General features: G+C 38.4%; 3 protein-coding genes across 5 annotated transcripts in view; 2 read left to right on the top strand and 1 right to left on the bottom strand.

Annotated features, from left to right (window-relative positions):
• The window catches only part of LOC144635075 (tumor necrosis factor ligand superfamily member 14-like), a 255,865-nt gene that overhangs the window by 173,655 nt on the left and 60,818 nt on the right, over positions 1 to 21,392 (top strand). The window lies entirely within an intron of this gene.
• On the top strand, positions 444 to 10,452 carry LOC144634989 (uncharacterized). Of its 2 annotated transcripts, XM_078494042.1 has the most exons (8): positions 449 to 547; positions 3,445 to 3,520; positions 5,293 to 5,928; positions 6,568 to 6,681; positions 7,419 to 7,535; positions 8,292 to 8,405; positions 9,056 to 9,401; positions 10,328 to 10,452. In XM_078494042.1, the coding sequence occupies exons 2-7, from the start codon at positions 3,457 to 3,459 to the stop codon at positions 9,358 to 9,360; spliced, it is 1,350 nt and encodes a 449-aa protein (XP_078350168.1). In that variant the 5' UTR covers positions 449 to 547; positions 3,445 to 3,456; the 3' UTR covers positions 9,361 to 9,401; positions 10,328 to 10,452. The 2 variants fall into 2 exon arrangements, with proteins under 2 accessions (XP_078350169.1, XP_078350168.1); XM_078494043.1 differs by lacking the exon at positions 8,292 to 8,405 and having other exon boundaries at positions 444 to 547.
• On the bottom strand, positions 17,139 to 19,178 carry LOC144635037 (uncharacterized). The gene is made up of 2 exons (XM_078494104.1): positions 18,913 to 19,178; positions 17,139 to 18,008 (listed from the first exon to the last, which is right to left on the bottom strand). The coding sequence occupies exons 1-2, from the start codon at positions 19,075 to 19,077 to the stop codon at positions 17,193 to 17,195; spliced, it is 981 nt and encodes a 326-aa protein (XP_078350230.1). The 5' UTR covers positions 19,078 to 19,178; the 3' UTR covers positions 17,139 to 17,192.

Below are 21,392 nucleotides of genomic sequence, written 5' to 3'. Positions count from 1 at the left end.
TTAAACACTACAAATTATTAAAGTGCCGCAAAAGAGCGTCATGCTTTGGACTGGCTGTGGGTGGCCTGTTTATAAATCCTCCCGCGCGGTTTGAAGCGTCTAGAAATTAATAACAACATTGCTTTCCAGTGGTTTTTGGTTCTGTGGTGATTTCCAACTACGAATTTCATAGGCATCTTTAATGTTTGAAAGCACTTTGCACGAGAAGGAATTTTTTTAAAAAAGATGTAAAAGTTTTCAGGGCTTATCTTTATTTAACAAAAAAAATAATAATTCTTGAGTAAAAGAAGTTCGAATGCTCAACTTTGCAACTAACCTACCGTTAATATCGAGAAAAATGTTAAACATAGCATCCCGCGACGAAGAAAAATTAAAACCGCCTCGATAACTGAGACATAACAGTCTAAACATTATTCTAGAAAATCAGTCAGGCAGTCTTCACAGGCCGCACTTCGAGTTCAACGTTCTGGTATCGCCCTGAACGTAAGCCGAAAGAGCAGCTCCTTTGGCCATTCTGAAAAAAGTTAACTTCTGAGCGAAGCATCAGGTAAGATATATTGTGATCAAATACAAAAATGAATCAGAAGGGAGACTCAAACTTAGCTACCCTTATCCTGGGTTTCGGTTAGTGCGGAGAGGTGCGAAGAATAGCGTGAAGCAAAAATCAATACCTCATAACAACGCATCTTGAGAGTAGACAGGATAATTTTTAGGCTATTTGACGCCTTTTTCAGTCTACAGTTAGTGAGAAGAACTTTTTTGTCCTCATTTTAATTTTAATGTGTTTTATTGGAGTATTAGCTTTTACCATTTCATGCATAATGTGAACTACAGTATGGGGCTCAGTTCTCGGCCACTAAAGACATAAACTGGTTTTTCGTACCTCTGAAGAACTGCAGGAACTTGACATTTTGTCCACAACTACGAAGCTTGAGTTTTCCGTTTTTACGTGTTATGCTATCGACTGGTCAACATTTTCTTTTCAAGAGCAATATACGAAAATTAATGCTGGCTTCGTTTGAACGCCCAGTTCTCGGCCACCGGGCCCAGTTTTCGGCCACAAATAGAATGTTCGCAATTCTCTGTTTTAAAAGGGTTTTATTACTTTTTGCAGATATAGAATCACTTTGAAAACTTATTTTTGTTATTACGATCACAAATTATGCTAAAGGGGCTTTGTTTAATTTCATATTAGAAAAGAAAGTTTGTAACCCGCGCCTAATTACTTTCCTAAGTGCAGTGAAAAGGACTTAAACGAGTTGGGTCGTGTAGACAACGGTCAAGTCAGAGCTCAGAGTTTTAATTCGCCTTTATTGACAAAACACTTTTTTCTTTCGTTCTGGCCACAGCAGATAAAATTGTATTAAAAATTAAAGCGCTCAGTAGTTATTGCAAGCAGTTTGGCCGAGAATAGGCAAATACGCAAAAATCGCAATTATATTACGGAGTGAATTTAGGCCAAAATATACAACAGTACAACGCAAATTTTACTTTAAAAGAAAGCTAGATCATTCTACGCTTCATATGCCAAAAATTGGCTTTTTTGATAAATTCGGATAAAGTACGAACTTAAGTGAAACCGTGAATTTTGAGGAGCCGTAAACAAACAAGTTTTCGGATAAACAGATTAAGACAGTTTCCGTCGAACATTCGAGCAATAAAGGCAAAAATAAAGTTACCAAAAAAAACTTCATAGCATGGTAACATTATTAATACCGCTAAGAAGAACCTATCGAACCCCACACGAATGTTTTGATATGATTTTGATATGTCATAAATATGATTTTTGTATGTGTTATCATATCAGCAACATACAAATGGTATTTTTAGGTCTCAAGCTGACCCTGCGAGAGAAAAAAACGAATTTGAAGTCGTCCGTATTTAAGTTAAATCTCCGGCCCTATGCCCACTTAGGGCTTTGGCCATAAGTCAATATTTAAGTTAAAATGGACGTTTCACGTCAGCTCAAAACAAAACAACACGCGTTTTAAACTTGTCTTACAACCTTGACATTAATTTGCTCGGGAATGCTTTAGAATTGAACCCTCGGACGTACAAGCAAACTCATACCGCCACCATCGTACAAATGTTAATAATGACGATTTTTGGCAGGACCTGCTTGTAATTATGACGTTGCCATGACAACATCAAATATCATGGTCATATGATTGACATTTTCGCAAGGGATGAATAAACAGCTACTGAAAGTTTCACGTTGTAAAGTAAATCCTCTTTTCAAAATTTCCGAGGGTTAATAGCGGGGTCAATTAAAGAAATGAATTTCAGTGAGATGTTTGAAACGGTATACAAATGTTATTGTGCTATGAGTAGATTTTTGGTTATTAACTTTTGCAATTGCTCGAACTCATCTGCTCATCTTTGAAAAAAAAAATATTTCAATTCAATTTTGGTGCGAAAACACGCGTTGAACACAAGGTGACCGAGAACTGGACCCGGCCAAGAACTGGGCCCCATAGTGTATATGTTCTTTGTTGGATCAATGAAGTGTCAACTTGTTTTAGCAACTCATGAGGCAAAACGAAATTATCAGATGAATTACAGACATCTCTCACAATATCAAAGAAATTCCATTGATATGAGCAACGGTTTTTTTTTTCGATCTTACAAAGTTAAGAGTACTACCACTGTTAGGAGATTTAGATTATCGCGTTTTTAAAAATACCGTCCTCGAAGGATCCATTTCGGCGCGACATTTTGTTAGAACGTTTCGGTTAGTATAGAAAAAATTATCGCGCAAACCATACACTAAGAAAAGTCAGTTGAGTAGGATGTTTATAATCGTGTCATTTAGTCCTGTTCAAACGTGACTAACAGAATGATATATTTTTCTTAAAACAATTCTTTTGGAAATTTAAAACGCGGTAGCTGGTATTTTCTGCTCACATAATATTGAACAAGTGGAAACGGCTAGCAGCTTACCAACCATAGTTTGGATTTGAGTTTCAGTGTAATTGTCTTTCGCTTGCCGTATTTGTCATTTGAATGATACAACTGGTCTGCTTAACTGGTGGGAGTTTGCCTCCGTGTGCTTCGTTTAGATGAAGGAGACTCTAGCGAGAGTGAGACGCCGCAAGGAGAATGGAACATAGTCAAGTTTCCTCGCGACTTCGCCGCTCTCAAAAATTTTCTCGCAGTTTCGCCGCTCGTGTTCCTCGCGAACACGAGGAATCTTTACTGCTCCCCATTCTTTTCGCGGCCTTGCCAATCTCATTAAGGGGGTAAGAAGCTTTTTTAAAGCGCATATAACCCCCAATTATTTCCCCTAAAAAATGTTTTATTTGTCTAAGTAAAATGGAGAAAGAATTATTATTTTTGTTCCGAAGTCCCGATTTTTTAAGCGCTGTCAAAGTCACTCGTGCGCGAAACCTGCAGACTACGATATAATAAAATGTTTTAGTTAATGCTTTCTTTTTATGAATGCAGGACTTCAGCATCATGGTGGGCCTCAAGCTGATTTATCAAGTCAATGTTTTTCTGGTTTTATTTATGGCAGCCCACGGTTAGTTCCAATACGCCATGATCATCTATTTATCTTAATTATTATTTTTATATGTAGAAAAGGATTGTTTTTCGCGGAATGTCTCTTTTTCTAGTCAACAGCTTGTCCGTAAATTTAAGATTTCTCGATGAATGAATAATATTAATAAAGTGTCTGAGTATTTGGCTTACCCAGCTAATAGATCGTTTTCACTGTCACGCAACAAAAAAAAAAACAAATCGAAAAAATATTCAGTGAATGAAATCAAGAAAACGGGAAATCATAAGATATTAATGAAGAAGTTATTTCTCCAAGCATTAGGCTGGTGCGTCATTCCAAACAGTCGATATTCGCCGAAACGTTTTGCCCAAATTTTCAGAGTCCATTATGGAGCAGCCAGGTTGATGTACCTCCGTGGCACAACAATAGGGCGGCCGGAAAATATCGTAAATATCTGGATTTTACATCGGTTCTCTAGGACACTGATTATCTGCACTAGACAAACAAACATTGACATGAACACTTTTTTATTTCTCAATGGACAAAAATCGCGAGATAAATATATATTTTTTGACAAACACGATCGTAAACTTCTGTCATGCACCGCCATTTCAAAATGCGCTGGTTTCCGAACGAAGACCGTAATTGAGCTTAAAAGTAACAAACAGATATTACATTTCAGTACCTCTTATGCCTTATGTGGAAAAAACTTTAGGGTCTCTTTAGCAGGGGGGATAGAAACGAGGTCTGGGACCGAGTAGCGATGCTCTCACAACTTGCAACACGATCAATTCACGATGTAGTCAGCGATTTTTGGGCGATGATGCAACAGGCAATCTTTTCCCGCGAAATGGAAGCTATGGCAATCACGACTACCATATTATAAAGGGGTTCAATTATTTTAAGTAAAGATCTAAAAGCAGTGTGTTTATCCGAAGATTTCGTCATCGTCGTGTAGTTCTAAGAACGCAAAATTTTGTGATGCAGTGCTACTTTTTAGTGCTGAAATCACTTTTTAGTGCTGAAATCATAGCTGTTGAAAACCAACCAATCACAGCGCAGCAGCGTGCTTTATAAGTTCACGCACAACCGTTCGACCTTATCGCCTGATGAAGACTAGCAGTGTGCAGTCGAAACGTCGCGATCTACATCACAAGTGACACTACGTCGTGAGACAAACGAAAAATACTTTATTATTATTGCAAATGATTGTACCACGATTTTCAACTGGCCCACATGGGGATTGTAAATGAGGTAAAACAAAGAACGACCAAGTCAAGAAACAACGTCGAAACAATAGACCAAGAACAATAGCTCCGACCGGCGTGGGAATATTTGATCGCCACGTTTTCATTACCATTTCCGTGATGGTTCTATTTCATAACAAACACCACATATTGACACCAAGAACCTTTCCGGAGAAATTTTCGCTGCTTTTAAGACAAAAGTAGAAACCTTTTTTACTACTATAAAAAAAAAATCGAACATCTCCCACTGGTCCCATGTTGTTTGCTCATGCGCCTTAGAGGCATCCGCTGACTACCGCCCCGATGATTGCTTTGCAAGTTGTGAGAGCATCGCTTAGATTTCATATAAGAGAATGTATGGGAAGATGCTCCCCCCCCCCCCCCCCCCCCTGCTCTTTAGTTTTGGATTTTATTCCTTGATGACGTCACAAGAAAACGATCTATTGCGAAAACTATTTAACGCCAAAAAAACTAAACATCCGATGATTTATGCTAATTTTTCAAACTTCCGTTTACACTGTTTCTTTGTGTCTGTCAATGACGCAGCTGTCAGTGTTCCAGACCCTATCGCCCTCTATCCTCTGAACAGCAAGTACGACACCCAAGAAATCAACAATCGACAACCCAAAGGTACCCCGGTTGGTGTGTCTCTAGCAGCTGGCCCCGACGGCAAGGCCGGTGGCTCGTACCAATTCGCAGGACATGCCAACAGTTACATCGAGTTCCCAAACGATGGCGGTTTAGACACACAGCGCTCCATCACAATGTTATGCTGGATCTACCCTCAGAATACAGACGGGCCTATCTTTAATTATAAAACGAGTGGAGCCTGGGGTGTTCACATGTGGATGGTATGGGGAAAGCTGTTTGCCCGTTTCACGCACAGAAACTACTGGTTCACACCGCATTTGATTACCACTCAGCCTCTAGCACTAAACCAATGGCATTATGTTGGTTCGTCCTATGACCACAACACCGGTATTGCAAGCTTATGGCTGAACGGGCAACAAGTCGTGCAGCAGAATATTGGAGCTGGAATGAACCTTGCTACTCAAGATGCCGTCAGGATGGGTGTAAAAGCAGGAGACGGCCGGTTCTTTCAGGGAAGAATAACAGCTATGCAGGTTTATGACGTCGCTTTGACCGCGGAGCAAATAAATGCGGTGGAAAACGCTGGCCAAGGTAATAATTCTGAATTTTTTCTACACTAAACCAATGCGTCAAAAAAAAAAAAAAAAAAAAACCCAAATTTTTAATTTTTTTTTTTTTTTCCTATTATAATAATTTATTATTATTTTTTTTATTTCTCCTTGTTTATTGTCCCTTTTGCAATACTGTATTTACTTATAGTCATGCAAATAAAGCTTGTTATTGATTGACTTGGATTAGCTTATTTTCAGTTTGCGTAATGTATACTTAGTGTAATTGTACTAAATTCCGCAAAAAATGTAAACAAAATTTTTTTGCTTTCATTTATAACTTTTTCGTTCTGGTCACGCTCAAAGTGAGGCCTTTTGCTGCCTTGACCGGTGTCAGGGCTCTAAAAATATATTTTATCGTATTGCATTTACTTCTAACCTAACATAGCTCACATGTTGCACTGGGCAAAGTTTGAGCTAAGGAAAACTGTTTTCCGACCCGTAATACGATGGACTGCTTTTACAGAGACTGCCTCTAAATTTCGCTTTTTTAAAAACTTTTGCGGCACTTTCGGTACAATTTCACGAATTGCTTTTAATAAACCCAAAAATTGGTTCTCGAATCTCGAATAAATATATATATTTTACCTTCACCAATCAATTTTCTTTCCTATTTTTGTAGCTGATATCTGCGAAGACGAGAAACCATGTAAAAATGGAGGAGCATGTAGCATCGCTGGTGATAGTTACACATGTACTTGTGCCGAAGGATTCCAGGGACCAACATGTGAAAATGGTAATAATAGGGAACTCACAACAGACTAAACCTTTATGTCTAAATCATTGCCAGGATTACAGGGACTAACTTATGAAAGTGATAATTATAGAACTCATAGCAGACTTTAAATATATGTAAGTGCAACATCTCTTCTTCTTCTTCTTCGTAAATTTTCAGTGTTATCGGTATAAAGCAAACTGGTCACATGGTCCCTTGGTCTACACTCTTATAGACCATAGACATGACGCCTTAAAAATGTCCAAAACTTTACAGAGTAACCACACCTCTAACAGATCGTGGTTCAACTCGAGTTTGAAACATTTTATGACACCATTTCGTTGGTACATAACAATTATTTCATGAGCGCCCGTTGGATATGAGATGGTAGATAGCCAACGAGGCGCGTAGCGCCGAGTTGCCTATAACTATCTCATATCCAACAAGCGCGAGTGGAATAATTGTTTTATTATAAACACGCAAAGAATTGCAATATTTGAGCTCCCCATCTGTTTTCGCTTACGTGTATCGGCTACCATATTTGTGGTCAATGGTATATGAACTCATATAGCATCGCCCGTTAACCAATCAAAACTCAGGAATTGCAATATACCATCGCGCTAGTTTTTAATAAAAGTGTGTAGAACATCGAAAATGGTGGTCGATTTGTTGAATCAGTGGAATTAGTTTATGAATATTAGAAGTCTTAGTGAGTAATATACATTTTTTGTGCTCTAAATGTTTGTCTTTTGCTGTAGACGTTAACGAATGTGCCACCTTGAAACCTTGCCAAAATGGCGGACAGTGTAAGAATACGCATGGCAGTTATGAATGTACGTGCAAGCCTGGGTATACAGGAAAAGACTGTGAAACAGGTAAAAATATAGTTGAAGTGTTTTTGAGAGGGATTTTATGGTTAACCATCTTAAAAACTCATGGCACAGTAAAAATAGAGTCAACAAAATGTTAAAAAGAGAAGTTTGTATGTTCTTGAAGGAATTTTGCGGATATACTAGCAAGCGAGGAAGTGTTAATGTTAACAACGCGCTTTTTGCGGTAAAAAAGGAAAACCGTACAGCGATAATGACGGCGTAATTGTAGGTAAAATAAATGCAAGTTGATTACCTTACATAATTTTTAAATCATGTGATTTGGTTTAAAATTTAGACCTGAAAAGGTCGTTTGTCTTGCACTCCTTTATAAAATCGAACGAAATATATCAAATCAGACGGGATATAATGGTCTGACGCCCGTCGTCTGATTTTGTACCACGTAATGTGTCTTGTTTAGTGAAGGCGCGTTTTTATTAATATTTGGGTAATTAAACGCTGAATGAAAAAGCCTCGAAAGTGCTTTGTTTTGCTATAAAGCAAAAACAAAATGCAAGGAAGTGACAATTCTACGCAAGAAGTGTAGGGTGAATTAATAACATAATTTAATCGTAAAATTTCTCTTATGGTTTGCGAGATCGGCAATAACGTACCTAAAGGCAGCACGCGCACACAGAATGGCAGATGATGGCGAGAGCATTCGTCAGCGCCGTGCTTTGTACTCTAAAGCATTGGCACTTCATTATAAAACCGAATGTAGAAGAATCATCTTATGAACTTTTGTCATTGCCTTTAATATAGATATCGATGAGTGTTCAGTGAACAGTGTTGTTTGTTACAATGGCGGAAACTGTGTTGATGGCATTAATAGCTACACGTGTGACTGTCAAGCGGGATACATTGGACAACATTGCGGTGAGGAAACACAATTGATTGACACGAATTTCTAATAGAGCAGTTTTCAATGGGCTTCTTTCGATATATTAAAATTCAGCTTGGTAGCGAGGCCGAGAGGAAACAAAAGACATTTTTCAAGCATGTTTATTCATTTCTTTGTTTGTGTCCTCTGGGCCTCGCTACCAAGCTGAATTAAATATATCGAAAGAAGCCTATTGAGTATCCTTAAACCAAAACCAAAGTAATTAGCTTGAAAAATCACGAAGCAAACCTACAATCCAGTGAACCAATCAAAACTCAAAGCAAATACATGTAGCAGGTGCGAAGCGCGGGAAAACGTTTGTTTGCGATTCACGATTGGTTTTGATTTTACAGTTGATCCCCTCATAACTCGAACTCCCGATAACTCGAACCTTTTTCGATTTCCCATGAAGGTTCGAGTTATCGGGATTCAACTGTACTTCTGATTGGCTAACAAAGTGGAGCGAGTTTTTTAAACCAATCAGGTAAGCGTAGAAATGCAAAACCAAAGCAAACACGAATTAATTTCGACACTCATTTGAAAACCGCTCTAATCATGCATACGATAACAAGAGTTACATACCATGTCAATCGATGAAAAAATTGTGTCTCATTCAATAGTGTTTTTTATCGATTGTGTTATTTAGAATGGGAAAAGCAGGGTTGTTGGAAAGAAGTGAAAAGCAAAAAGAAGAAGGCAATGGGAAAAATCTATGGTAAATTCAAAAAGAACAAGAAAGATGTCCAAGCAGCTGTTGAGGCCTGTCTGAAATCAGCTGAAGAAAAACAACTGCAGGTTTTTGGCGTTCGAAACAAATACAAATGCGCCACCACCAAAGGTTCCGCTGATTTCCGTGTCCATGGGGCGTCTAATGGCTGCAAGGAGCAGGGAGATTATGGCGTCGGAGTGAAGAAAGCAAACTATGTCTACATTCTGAAGAAAGAGCAATAAAATGGGAACGTCGGATCCTCGGGGAAATATGCTAACTGCAGGTTAGTTTATGAGAACGTCTAAGGTCTAAGCGGTTTTACCCTAAATTTTTAATTTTAGAACCTCCTCCTTACACCCTCTCCAACTCTCTCCACATAAATGGAGTCGCGTCTTATTTCTTCAGGGTTGAGTTTTGGAACAATCTAACCCACGAGTTTAGAAACCTGTCTTCTTAATATCAATGTAAGAACATATAAGCAAATGATCTTACAGCCCTTGATAACAATGTTCACTGTAAGGATGGCACTCTATGCTATCAATAATAACCTAGCAACTCATATCTAACTCTTTCTCTCTTTCTTTCTTTTTTTCTTTCTTTCTTTCTTTCTTTCTTTCTTTCTTAATTTATTTATTTATTTACTCAATCATTTATTCATTCTTTCATTCATTTGTTTATTTATTTATTTAGCTGTTATTTAGTTAGTTATTTATTTATTTAGTTAGCGATTTATTTACAGTTGCACCCCGCTATTTCGAACCTTCAGGGGAAACAAAAAAAGTTCGACTGAATAGCGGGAGTTCGAATAGCCGACCCCCATAGCCGGTAGTAAATGACTGAAAGGCAAATCAAAATCACCGTGTTCGAATAAGCGGGACTAACTGTAGTCAGTCAGTCAGTCAGTCAGTCAGTCAGTCAGTCAGTCAGTCAGTCAGTTAGTTAGTTGGTTAGTTATACATGCAAGAGAGATAGCGGCGGAATAGTTTTAATACTTGGATTTTAGGGTCTTTTCCCCTTTACCCCCTTTTCCCTTTTGTTTAGTATGTATTACTATCCCCGATGAAACTGTCGTTTCAGCGTTATGCTTCGAAGAGACAACGCTCGAAACGTCAGCTTTTCAAATTCGCTACGCGGCGGTGAATCTACCACAGAACACAACAACTAATCGCTTTGTTTATTTATTTCGTTTTTTGTTACGTTTGTTTACAGGGTGCTTTACTAGAAATGATATTTACAGCTGTGGTTAAAAGCGGGTTGGACAGGTTGGCCAAAGGACGTATGTCAGCAGCTACGACCATGTTTACACGCAATAAGACTGTCACTGAAACACTTTAGTATTGATAGAATACTGAGCGTATTGACTTTATTATACAGGAAATTAATAGGAAGTGCTGTTACTTTTTGAACCTACCTAATTACCCAACACAACTCAAAAGGAATGTAGTTCTCAGAAATAAAACAGATATAACCTTTATTCTATTTCTCAGCAACACGATTGCACTTAACACAATAACTTGGTCAAAACTGGTCAGCTGCAGTATATCACGGAGTTCTATTATAATTCAAAAACAAATAATTGAGGGTAAAAGAGCATGGAGAAAATCTATGAAGAAAATTCAAATTATTTTGGGTGTTAATAAACTACTGCTTGCATGGAAACGCTATTGTCAAGTCTTATTTTATTCTCACGGGAGTCCAGGTGGTATCGAAGTAGCCTATTACAACCATCCCCTACCCGCTCGCTTAACACACTCTAGTTGGCGACGTACAGTGATGAAAGAGCTGGGGAAAATCGTGATGACATGGGGCGTGGCCAAACAGACTGCGAAGAACAGAGTACGTTAGAGACCTATATATGGTTGAAGCCCTATGCCTCACGAGGGGCAGGGAGGATTAAACACGATCACAACCTTTTTCAGTCCCTCCCCCAAATGCCAGTCTTACTAGGGCGGAAAGTTCCTTATGTTGGCTAAGGGAAGCCTATTGACCTCGTGCTAGATTATTCAGTCTTAATTGGGTGGTGAATTCCTCATGGAACTAATGTTATCGGAGGGCGGTATAATGACCTTATGCTAAATTATTCTGTGTTATTTCCTTGCGTGGTGAGTTCCTTATGGAACTCACGTTATCTGAGGGCAGCATATGAACGTCGATCGACCTCCTGCTAGATTATTCTGTTTCACCTACTTGAGTGCTGAGATGCTTATGGAAATTATGTTATCTGAGGGCGGCATATTGTCCTCTTGCTGGATTATTCGGTGATACTAGGATGGTGAGTTCCTTATGGAACTTATGTTATCTGAGGGCAGGCTATTAACATCCTGCTAAATTATTATGTGTCACTTGGGTGAGTTCCTTATGGGACCCATGTTATACGAGGGCATCATATTAACCTCCTGCTAGATTACTACCTGGGTGTTAAGTTCCTTATGGACCTCACGGGTTTTTAGGGCAGCATATTGACCTCGTGCTAGATTATTCTGTCTTACTTGGGTAGTGACTTCCTTATGAAGCTCATGTTATCTGAGGGAAGCATATTCATCTGGTGCTAGATTATTATGTGTTATTTAGTTGGTGAGTTCCTTGTGTAACTTTCGTTATCTAAGTTCGTTATCTAAGCTAAGTGAGTTCTTTATGGAACTCACGTTATCTGAGGACAGGATATTGAGCTCCGGTGGTGAGTTCCTTATGGAACTCACTGTATTTGAGGGCAGCATATTGACCTCGCGCAAGATTATTCAGTCTTACATGGGTGGTGAGTTCCTTATGGACTTCACGTTATCTAAGGACAGCATATGACCTCGTGCTGGATTATTCCGCGTTACTTGGATGTTGAGCTCCGTATGGAACTCACTGTATCTGACGGCAGCGTATTAACCTCGTTCAAGATTTTCAGTATTGTTTGGGTGGCGAGTTCCTTATGGACCTCACGCTATTGAAGTTCTCTATCTAGGTTTAGTGAGTTCCTTATGGAACTCACGTCATCTGAGGACAGGATATTGACCTCGTGCAGGATTATTGTGTCTTACTTAGATGGTGAGTTCCCTGTGGAACTCATGTTATCTCAGGAAAGCATATTTTTCTCTTGCTAGTTATAATGTCTTACTTGGGTGGTGATTTCCTTATGGAACTGACGTTATCTAAGGGCAGGATATAGACCTCGTGCTGGATTATTCCCTGTTACTTCGGTGGTGAGTTGCTTATAGAACTCACATTATCTGAGGGCAGGATATTGATCTTGTGCACGATTATTCAGTCTTACTTATCTAACGGCAGCATTTTGACCTCGTGCAAGATTATTCAGTATTGTTTGGGTGGCGAGTTCCTTATGGAACTCACGTTATCTAAGTTCGTTATCTAAGTCACGTTATCTGAAGGCAGGACATTGACTTTGTGCAAGATTTTTTAGTCGTACTTGGGTGGTGAATTCCTTATGTAAATCATGTATCTAACGGCAGCATATTGACCTCGTGCAAGATTATTCAGTATTTTTTGGGTGGCGAGTTCTCTACGGACCTAACGGTTAAGTGAGTTCCTTATGGAACTCAAGTCATCTCAGGACAGCATATTGACCTCGTGCAGGATTATTCTCTCTTAATTGGAAGGTGAGTTCCTTGTGGAACGTATGTTTTCTCAGGGCAGCATATTGATCTATTGCTAGATTATTAGGTCTTACTTGAGTGGTGAGTTCCTTGTCGAACTCTCGTTATGTAAGGGCAGCATAAGTACCTCGTGTTGGATTATTCTGCGTTACTTGGGTGGTGAGTTCCTTATGGAACTCACTTTATCTGAAGTATGGATATTGAACTCGTGCGCGATTATTCTGTCGACATACTTATGGAACACACTGTATCTGAGGGCAACATATTGACATCGTGCAATCGTTAGCTAAGGGCAGCAGGTGAACCTCGTGCTGGATTATTTCGCGTTACTTGAGTAGTGAGTTTCTAATGGAACTCACGTTATCTGAGGGCAGGATATTGACCTCGTGCAGGATTATTCAGTCTTACTTGGGTGGTGAGTTCCTCATGGAACTCGTGTAATCTAAGGCAGCAAATGAACCTCGTGCTGGATTATTTGCGTTACTTGAGTAGTGAGTTTCTAACGGAACTCACGTTATCTGACGGTAAGATATTGACCTCGTGCACGATTATTCAGTCTTACTTGGGGGGTGAGTTCCTTATGGAACTCATGTTATCTGAGGGCAGCATATTGATCTGCTGCTAGATTATTATGTCTGATTTTGGTTGTGAGTTCCTTATGGAACTCACGTTATCTAATTTTACAAGTTAAGTGAGCTCCTTATGGAATTCACGTTATCTGAGGACAGAATATTGACTTCGTACCGGATTGTTCTGTCTTACTTGGGCTGTGAGGTCCTTATGGAGCTCACGTTATCAGATTTTATAAGTAAGTTAAGTGAGCTCCTTATGGAATTCACGTTATCTGAGGACAGAATATTGACTTCGTACAAGATTATTCTGTCTTACTTAGGTGGTGAGGTCCTTATGGAGCTCACTTATCTAAGGGCAGCATATGTACCTCGTGCTGGATAATTCTGCGTTACGTGGGTGGTGAGTTCCTTATGGAGCTCACGTTATCTGAGGACAGGATAATGAGCTTGTGCACGATTATTCAGTCTTACTTGGCTGGTGAGTTCCTTATGGAACTCTTGTTATCTGAGGGTAGCATACTGATCTAGTGCTAGATTATTTTGTCTTATTTGGGTGGTGAGTTCCTTGTGGAACTCACGTTTTCCAAGTCCATTATCTAAGTTAAGTGAGTTCCTTATGGAACTCAAGGTATCTGAGGACAGGATATTGATCTCGCGCGTGCAGGATTATTCTGTCTTACTTGGGTCGTGAGATGCTTACGGAACTCACTGTATCTGTGGGCAACATATTGACCACGTGCAGGATTATTCAGTCTCACTTGGGTGGTGAGTTCCTTTTGGAACTCACGTTATCTAAGGGCAGCATATTTACCTCGTGCTGGATTATTCCGCGTTACTTGAGGGAGTTCCTAATGGAACGGCAGGATATTGACTTCGTCGTGCACGATTATTTAGTCTTACTTTCGTGGTGAGTTCCTTATGGAACTCATGTTATCTGAAGGCAGCATATTGACCTCGTGCTACTTTATTCTGTCTTTTTTATTTCAATGCAAAATACACAAAGAAAATAATATAAACAGTACGATAACAACAGCACATATTTTACACCATCAAAAGCACTTTATTTTGCTAAGCATAGTATTTACAATACTGCTGTTAAATTACAATAGCTACACAGTAAACAGTACACTAGATTATTCTGGGTAGTGAGGTTCTTATGGAACTCACGTTATCTAAGGGCTACATATTGACCTCGTGCTGGTTTATTCTGTCTTTCTTGGGTGGTGAGTTCCTTAAGGGACTCATGGTGTCTGTGGAAAACATATTTACCTCGTGATACATTATTCAGCCTTGCTTGGGTGGTGCGTTCCTTATAGAACTCTTTTTATCTCAGGGCAGGACATTGAGTTTGTGCTAGATTATTCTGTCTAACTTGGATGGTGAGTTCCTTTTGGAACTCTTGTTATCTGTGGGCAAAATATAAACCTCATGCTTGTAAATTGAAAAAAATAATGATTCTAAAGAATTGTGCCAAAAAGGTACAAATCTGGCTTTAACGTGACTGACAAAACACGGTTGCCATTACAGTAACAAATAATGCAGTCCATTGCAATCAGCTAGCTATCAGTCGACGGACGAAAATTTTTGTGAGGAATTAATGAATGCAGATCTACTGAAATGTTCAGCATCACATAGTAAATCCCATTTTCAAAACTGCAAAAATATAGAACAATGAACTCCTTTGAGTGAAATCAAATTCGCTCAATCCTATATAGTTTCGCCCAATTTTGAGAAACTGCCAAAGAAATACCACAGGTACCCCAAGCTCTATGGGAGATATAGACTGTGTGACCTTTGTTCAGCGTTGTGTGAGTGTTGTTAATTGAGAGGAAGGCAATGGAACTATAACTCACTGGAATCGTGCTAAATCGCTCCAAAAACCACATAGGAGAAAGAAAAACAGACAGATGACTTTAGGTAAGTTTTTTTTTTATTGAAAACTAGTTCGCATTTTTAAATTAAAGCAGGAATCGTTATTTCCCATACAAATCCTTATAATTTCGCTGTTACGCAACGGCCGCCGTGACGCTCAATTAACAACACTCACACAACGCTGAACAAAGGTCACACAGTCTATATCTCCCATAGAGCTTGGGGTATCTGTGGAAATACGCGTCGGAGTGTTCAAAACTCCTAAAATGTTTACGGTTAGGACAATTTGCGTGCAATCGCTCCGCGATTTTTACTCCAGATTAACAAATGTATGTACACTCTTTTTATTTTATAAGAATCTAGTTTATAAGAATATCGAGGCTAAAATTTGGGATTTTTTTAAGAATATCTTAAGAATAAACCCGAGGCTGAGATTTTGAAAAGAATATAATTTCGAGTTTAAAATTTGTAAATACAATACAATTAAATATATTTTTAGTTGAAACAAAATCAGATGCTTTGCAAAATCAGGAATGCTTTGTTTAAAGCCAAACGGCCAAGTGTTATCTGACGCGACATCTTGATCTTGCTGGCTGCAACGAAACGCGATGGAACACGTGCACAATGTAACACGATACAGATCTGGACACAAAACACTTGTAATTGATTACCCAATGCTTGCTAAAACGGAAATGTCAAACGGTATTTTCTAAGAATGTTCATAAGAATATTTTCAGCCTAAAATCAGCAGAAAAATAAGAATATTCAGCCTGGGTCAGAAAAACTGTATTCTTATAAAAAAGAGTCGACTTTCCATTTTTTTTATGACACATATAATTTTTTTCTGGATTCTATATCGCGACAGAGGATGTTGTTGATTAATCTTATAAAAAGAGAGTGTATATCTGGTAACTGGAATCAAATATCAGAATACCCCAATGAGGGTTTTTAGTGATATATAACAATTGCTGGCATTTTCTGCAAAAGATCAGATCGCGGGAGTAATCCTTTGCAATTTAGAGAATGGCGTAGAGGAGTCGTTTAATTACTTGATTGAGTGACATAATAGAAAATTACTAACTCCCTATGAGTAAATGAAAATCCTATATAAAGGATTTAATCAATTGCAAGGCGTGCTACATTGTTAGACTGATGGCACGCCTGAATGTAAAAGGTAACTTTATCACTTGCCCTGAAGAAGACTAGTTTGGGATGGCTCGCCTCAAAAACTAAGTGAGAAACTTCAAAAACTACAAAATCGCGCTGCTAGAGTAATAACGAAATCCAGTTTTGACACAAATTCTAGCTATCTTCTTAACTTGCTCGGCTGGGACAAATTATCGATTAGAAAGACGGTGCAAAAAGCAAATATAATCAAGTGTGCAATAGACTTGCCCCAGACTACCTCTGTAATATGTTCAACCCGAGAGTTTTGTCTTATAATCTACGTGACGCCACCCTAAAGTTATCCTTAGCGAAACCAACAACAGACTACCTAATGCGAAGCTTTAGCTACAGCGGTGCCTCATTATGGAACGATCTTCCTGAAGAACTAAGAACTGCGAGTTCCTTAATTACTCTGGCCAATCACAAAGGACACAGACAATCCAGTACACCAATTAAAACTCGAAGCAAATACATGTAGCTGGCACGAAACGCGGGAAAACGTGTGCGAACGAGTCACGATTGGTTTTGGTTTTACTCCTGATTGGCTGAGAAAGTAGCGCGAGATTTTTAAGCTAATCACTAAGCGTAGTAATGCAAAACCAAATCAAACGCAATTTACTTTAGATACTCAAGTGAAAACCGCTCTAATAGATAGTTCTCTGCATCGGACTCTCACACGGCAAGTATGTAAACTAGTATTTAGAAATCAATTTTTATATTTTTATTGTACATTACTGATATTTTAACCGTGATAACATAAAGATTTCATTCATTCATTCAGTTGTACTTGTCAAAATATTAGCATTTCAATTGGTTTTTAAACCCTATTGCGTTTACATTTAATTGTAACAATCCTTAACCTTACAAGTCATGTCTAGCCCCAAACCAGTGCTGAGTTGTCGAGGCAGGCAAAGACGAGCAGCGATGTTCAATGTTTGTAGTGACGTCACTGAAGCGTCCGAAATTGCTTTCTCTGTTAAAACCACCTGGAGCTCCATCGAATTGGCAGCCATGTTCTTTACTTTTGTAACTTTTTATGGTCCACGCCATCTCGCCGTTCTGTTTTGTTGGAGCAGTGCATTTTAGGCACTCATTTCCCCGGATGTTGATGTACTCATACAGCCGACACGTTAAATCCCAGCTGCCAAATATGTCGTGACCTTCAAGCTTGGCGCGTGCGTAGTCGGTATACTGCAGTCCCTCTGTAGGGTAGTTACAGGTTGCTCGTAGGAGAGTCGAGTGATTAGCAATTGATTGCATCTGTGATAAGGACAATCGGTACGAGTTCCAATCCAGTTTACTTTGATTCACCGGGAAATCAACGCTGAACGCTCCAAACACATTTGAATTTATAGCTAAGGAAAACGATTGTATCAGTGCCCAAACAAATCCAGGTTCAGAGTCAATGTCGCAGTAAACAGAAAACGCTTTGTTCGCTGAGTCAAAGACGACATACTTCCCAGATGATAAAGCGCCGTTCTTAGCGATATCTTTGCAGGTTCTTGGATGTTTTATCTTCTCACACCGCTGACCAGTGTGGGTGTCAGGGCAGGTACAGTTAAACCGGATGCTGTGAGGAATACAAATCTCCTGACATACCCCTCCGTTGAGGCAAGGATTGTCGCTGCAGCATCTGTTGACACAGCGATGTTTCTCCGGGATGTATTTACCTCCACCCTGTTGCAATATCAAAACAAAAACATGCATTTCAGTTTATTCGAGCCCAGACATTTCAACATCGTTTGCTTCTCGTTTCCGGTTTAGTGGTAGAGCTCGACTTGTAGGCAAGTCTATCAATTGCCCGTGAGTAAAGGTTTTAGCGTCAAAAAAGGAAAGGGACCGTCAACAGTCTTGTTAGTAGTTCATATTTTGTCCGTATCTTGGCAACGGTACACAGCACTTTGGACTTGCACTGCAATATTTGATACTTGAAAAGCACATTTTATCTCTGGTCAGAAATAAAGGTAGGACGATGAACTATCATTGCAAAAAGTGTAAATAATTTAAAAATTCTCAATTAAAATAAATTGGAAAATCGTGTTATTTCCCGCCTACTTTACTTTCTTAATTTTGAATTCTGTTTATACAACAAATTTTTGTTAGGATGAATTTAAATCAATAAACATATGCCTGAAATAACAAACGAAAGAAAGGACGAACGGAAGGAACAAACGAACGAACGAACGAACGAACGAACGAACGAACGAACGAACGAACGAACGAACGAACGAACGAACGAACGAACGAACGAACGAACGAACGAACGAACGAACGAACGAACGAACGAACGAAACAAGCGAACGGACGGACGGACGGACAAACGAACGAACGAAAGAACGAACGAACGAACGAACGAACGAACGAACGAAACAAGCGAACGGACGGACGGACGGACAAACGAACGAACGAAAGAACGAAAAAAAAAACGAACGAACGAACGAACGAAAGAAAGAAAGAAAGAAAGAAAGAAAGAAAGAAAGAAAGAAAGAAGGAAAGAAAGAAAGAAAGAAAGAAAGAACAAAAAAAAAACCGAACGAACGAACGAACGAACGAACAAAAAAAATAATCATTTAACGCTCACCTTTACAGTGTAGCTTCTCACCAGGTCATAATAATTAACTCCCTGTTTCCATTTTAGTGCTGATGGCTCCATGTCTTTGTTATCATCGTTAAGTTCACAATTATTTTCTTTGGAGGCGGAGAAATAATTCATGGACACACACAAGCAGTCGTCTTTACACATCATGTGACACTGGGTGGCGCTAAAGACTGTCAATGTTTTAAACACGTGTCCCTCAAGGATGTGGTTATAGACGACATCTTCATCGATGACAAAACTTGAAGTTTTGGCAGTTTACGTCACTGCACACCACAATGACCAGAGTCAGGTGTGATATCAAAAACATCACTTGTGGGAAACACAAGCCACTCATAGTACAGATGCTATGAGAAAATACAGAAGGAAATGTATGCTATTTATTTATGAAGGGTCCTGAAGGGGGGAGGGAGCCAGGTATATAAATCTCATTTCCCAGCCCAAATTTTGCCCAAATCCCAAATGTCAGCCTATTGTTATCCCGAATTTTCCCAAATCCCAGTCCAGCTAAATTGTTTTTTGTTGTGATTCCCTGTCCCGGTGACCCAAATCCGATTTTTTCAGTAAAAAATTTCCCTAATCCAAGTTCCAATTTTATCCCTTCAGGCCTCTCCATATGGAACGACTTTCTAACTGTAAGAGCGTTCTTTAAATAACATTAACATGTACCAGTGTACCTTTTCGCGAGACTTGCAAGTGAATTAAATTTACATTTTTAAGTAAGGAAAGTTCCTAATAAACTAAAATTATAAAATTATGCTCTCTTGTGTGTAAATACTTCATAGTGTACAAACAACAAGTACTTAGAACAACACAAAATAAAACAGTGATCGAGTTGTTTTGAACGCTCAATATATGGTACGTGGGGTTTTTAACATCTGACGGACTCACAATTTATTATTGAAGAGTTTTTCTTAAAAATTATCTCTCTCTTAAATGTCGATGTGCAAAAGCATGAGAATAAAAAGACCGAAAATATTCAAGAAGTTTGATTTAGAATATTATTAGAATGCCCTTGTTGCACTAAAATACAAGCAGTACAAACACTAAATTGTTGTAGTGCCTTGTTTCCATTTCTTTGATCAATTATCCACCTTGAAAAACTTGCACTGAATGTAAAAAAATATCCCGTAAATCTTCTAGTTCATTTACTTTAGACTAGAACGCAACTTCCAAAGAACATCATTCAAAAAAAAGTAATCTATCATTTTCAAAGGCAGATTTGACCCTTGCTATATAATTCCAATGAGTAGGATACAAAACTTATGCTAAAGTTACGAGTAATGGTGGTATGTAAGTGCAGTAAACAATGAAATAATTGAAAAAAAAAAACACACTTATTTATTTTTAAGAAAAAAACTTTTTTTTCAAGTTTCCCAGAGAAATTAAGCAAAACAACTTACTTGCTACCTAGCAAAAACATATCGTAAAATAATTTATATGATCAGAAATGATGATCACTGAAGAATTGAATTTAAAGTTGAATCTTCTAATAATAAGGAATAAAGTTTCGAGAAATTACACGCCTAGTTAATTCTTTTCTGATAATTTATAATTTTAAAGAAAATCGACAATATGAAAATCTTACCTCCTTGAAAACGCCAGAATAAGCTCTTGTCGACCAGGCTTAACAACAAATTTAACAAGAACCCTTTTACTTAATTTCTACTTTTGCAACAAGTATATCTCTTTCCAAATGGAAATCATTGTCTTGAAATTACTTTTTAATCAAGTTCAGGAAGTGACCCGTTGAGAGAGCAACAACAAGTATAAATAATGAAAACACTAAATCTATAGAAAACAAATTTTGCAAACAATTGCATCCAGCTAAGCGTTTTCCAAAACATTTTAAAACATAGTTCTCCAAACGAGTATTTTTAGTAAAATAAGTTAAATTCGTGTTTTCATTGGTTCATATCGTGGGATTTTCGATTTTTACAGACAGCTGGTCTTTATACAAGATATCTAACGGAACAGCACGCCTCTCTTTGTATAAACGACTTTTTCAAATATGTAACTTTTTGATGCAATAGGAGATTAAATATTTAATAACTAAAACCTCAACTAATGACAAACTGTTAAAATGACACAGACCATCAACAAAGAGAATCCCATATAAAAGTGGCAGAGGTGCTTGATAAAAATTTGAATCCATTGTTTCGATATGGCTCAACTGCAAGTTCAGTTTTCCACTGAGATGTGTCCATTAAAAAATATGTTATTGAGGACAAAGAATATAATAAAATGCGAATTTAATTTCTTGAAGACTTGTTAGTACATCATAGAAAAAAAAAAAAAAAAAAAAATACATACATCACTTTTATTTACCCTCGGATTTTGGGGGGGCCCCCCAAACCAACCCACAATACCCGGATTTATAGAGTAGCTTATACAGCTACTATCTCCGAGCATTTCAACAGTATGCAAAGTACAACGGGCAAAGTCCAGACCACAACGCCGGGAAC

Source organism: Oculina patagonica, chromosome 13 (assembly GCF_052425735.1).
Source record: "Oculina patagonica isolate OP01 chromosome 13, crgOcupat, whole genome shotgun sequence".
NCBI lineage: Eukaryota > Metazoa > Cnidaria > Anthozoa > Scleractinia > Oculinidae > Oculina > Oculina patagonica.
The sequence above is the reverse complement of the archived record's forward strand: the minus strand, read 5'-3'. Positions and strand labels throughout refer to the sequence as shown.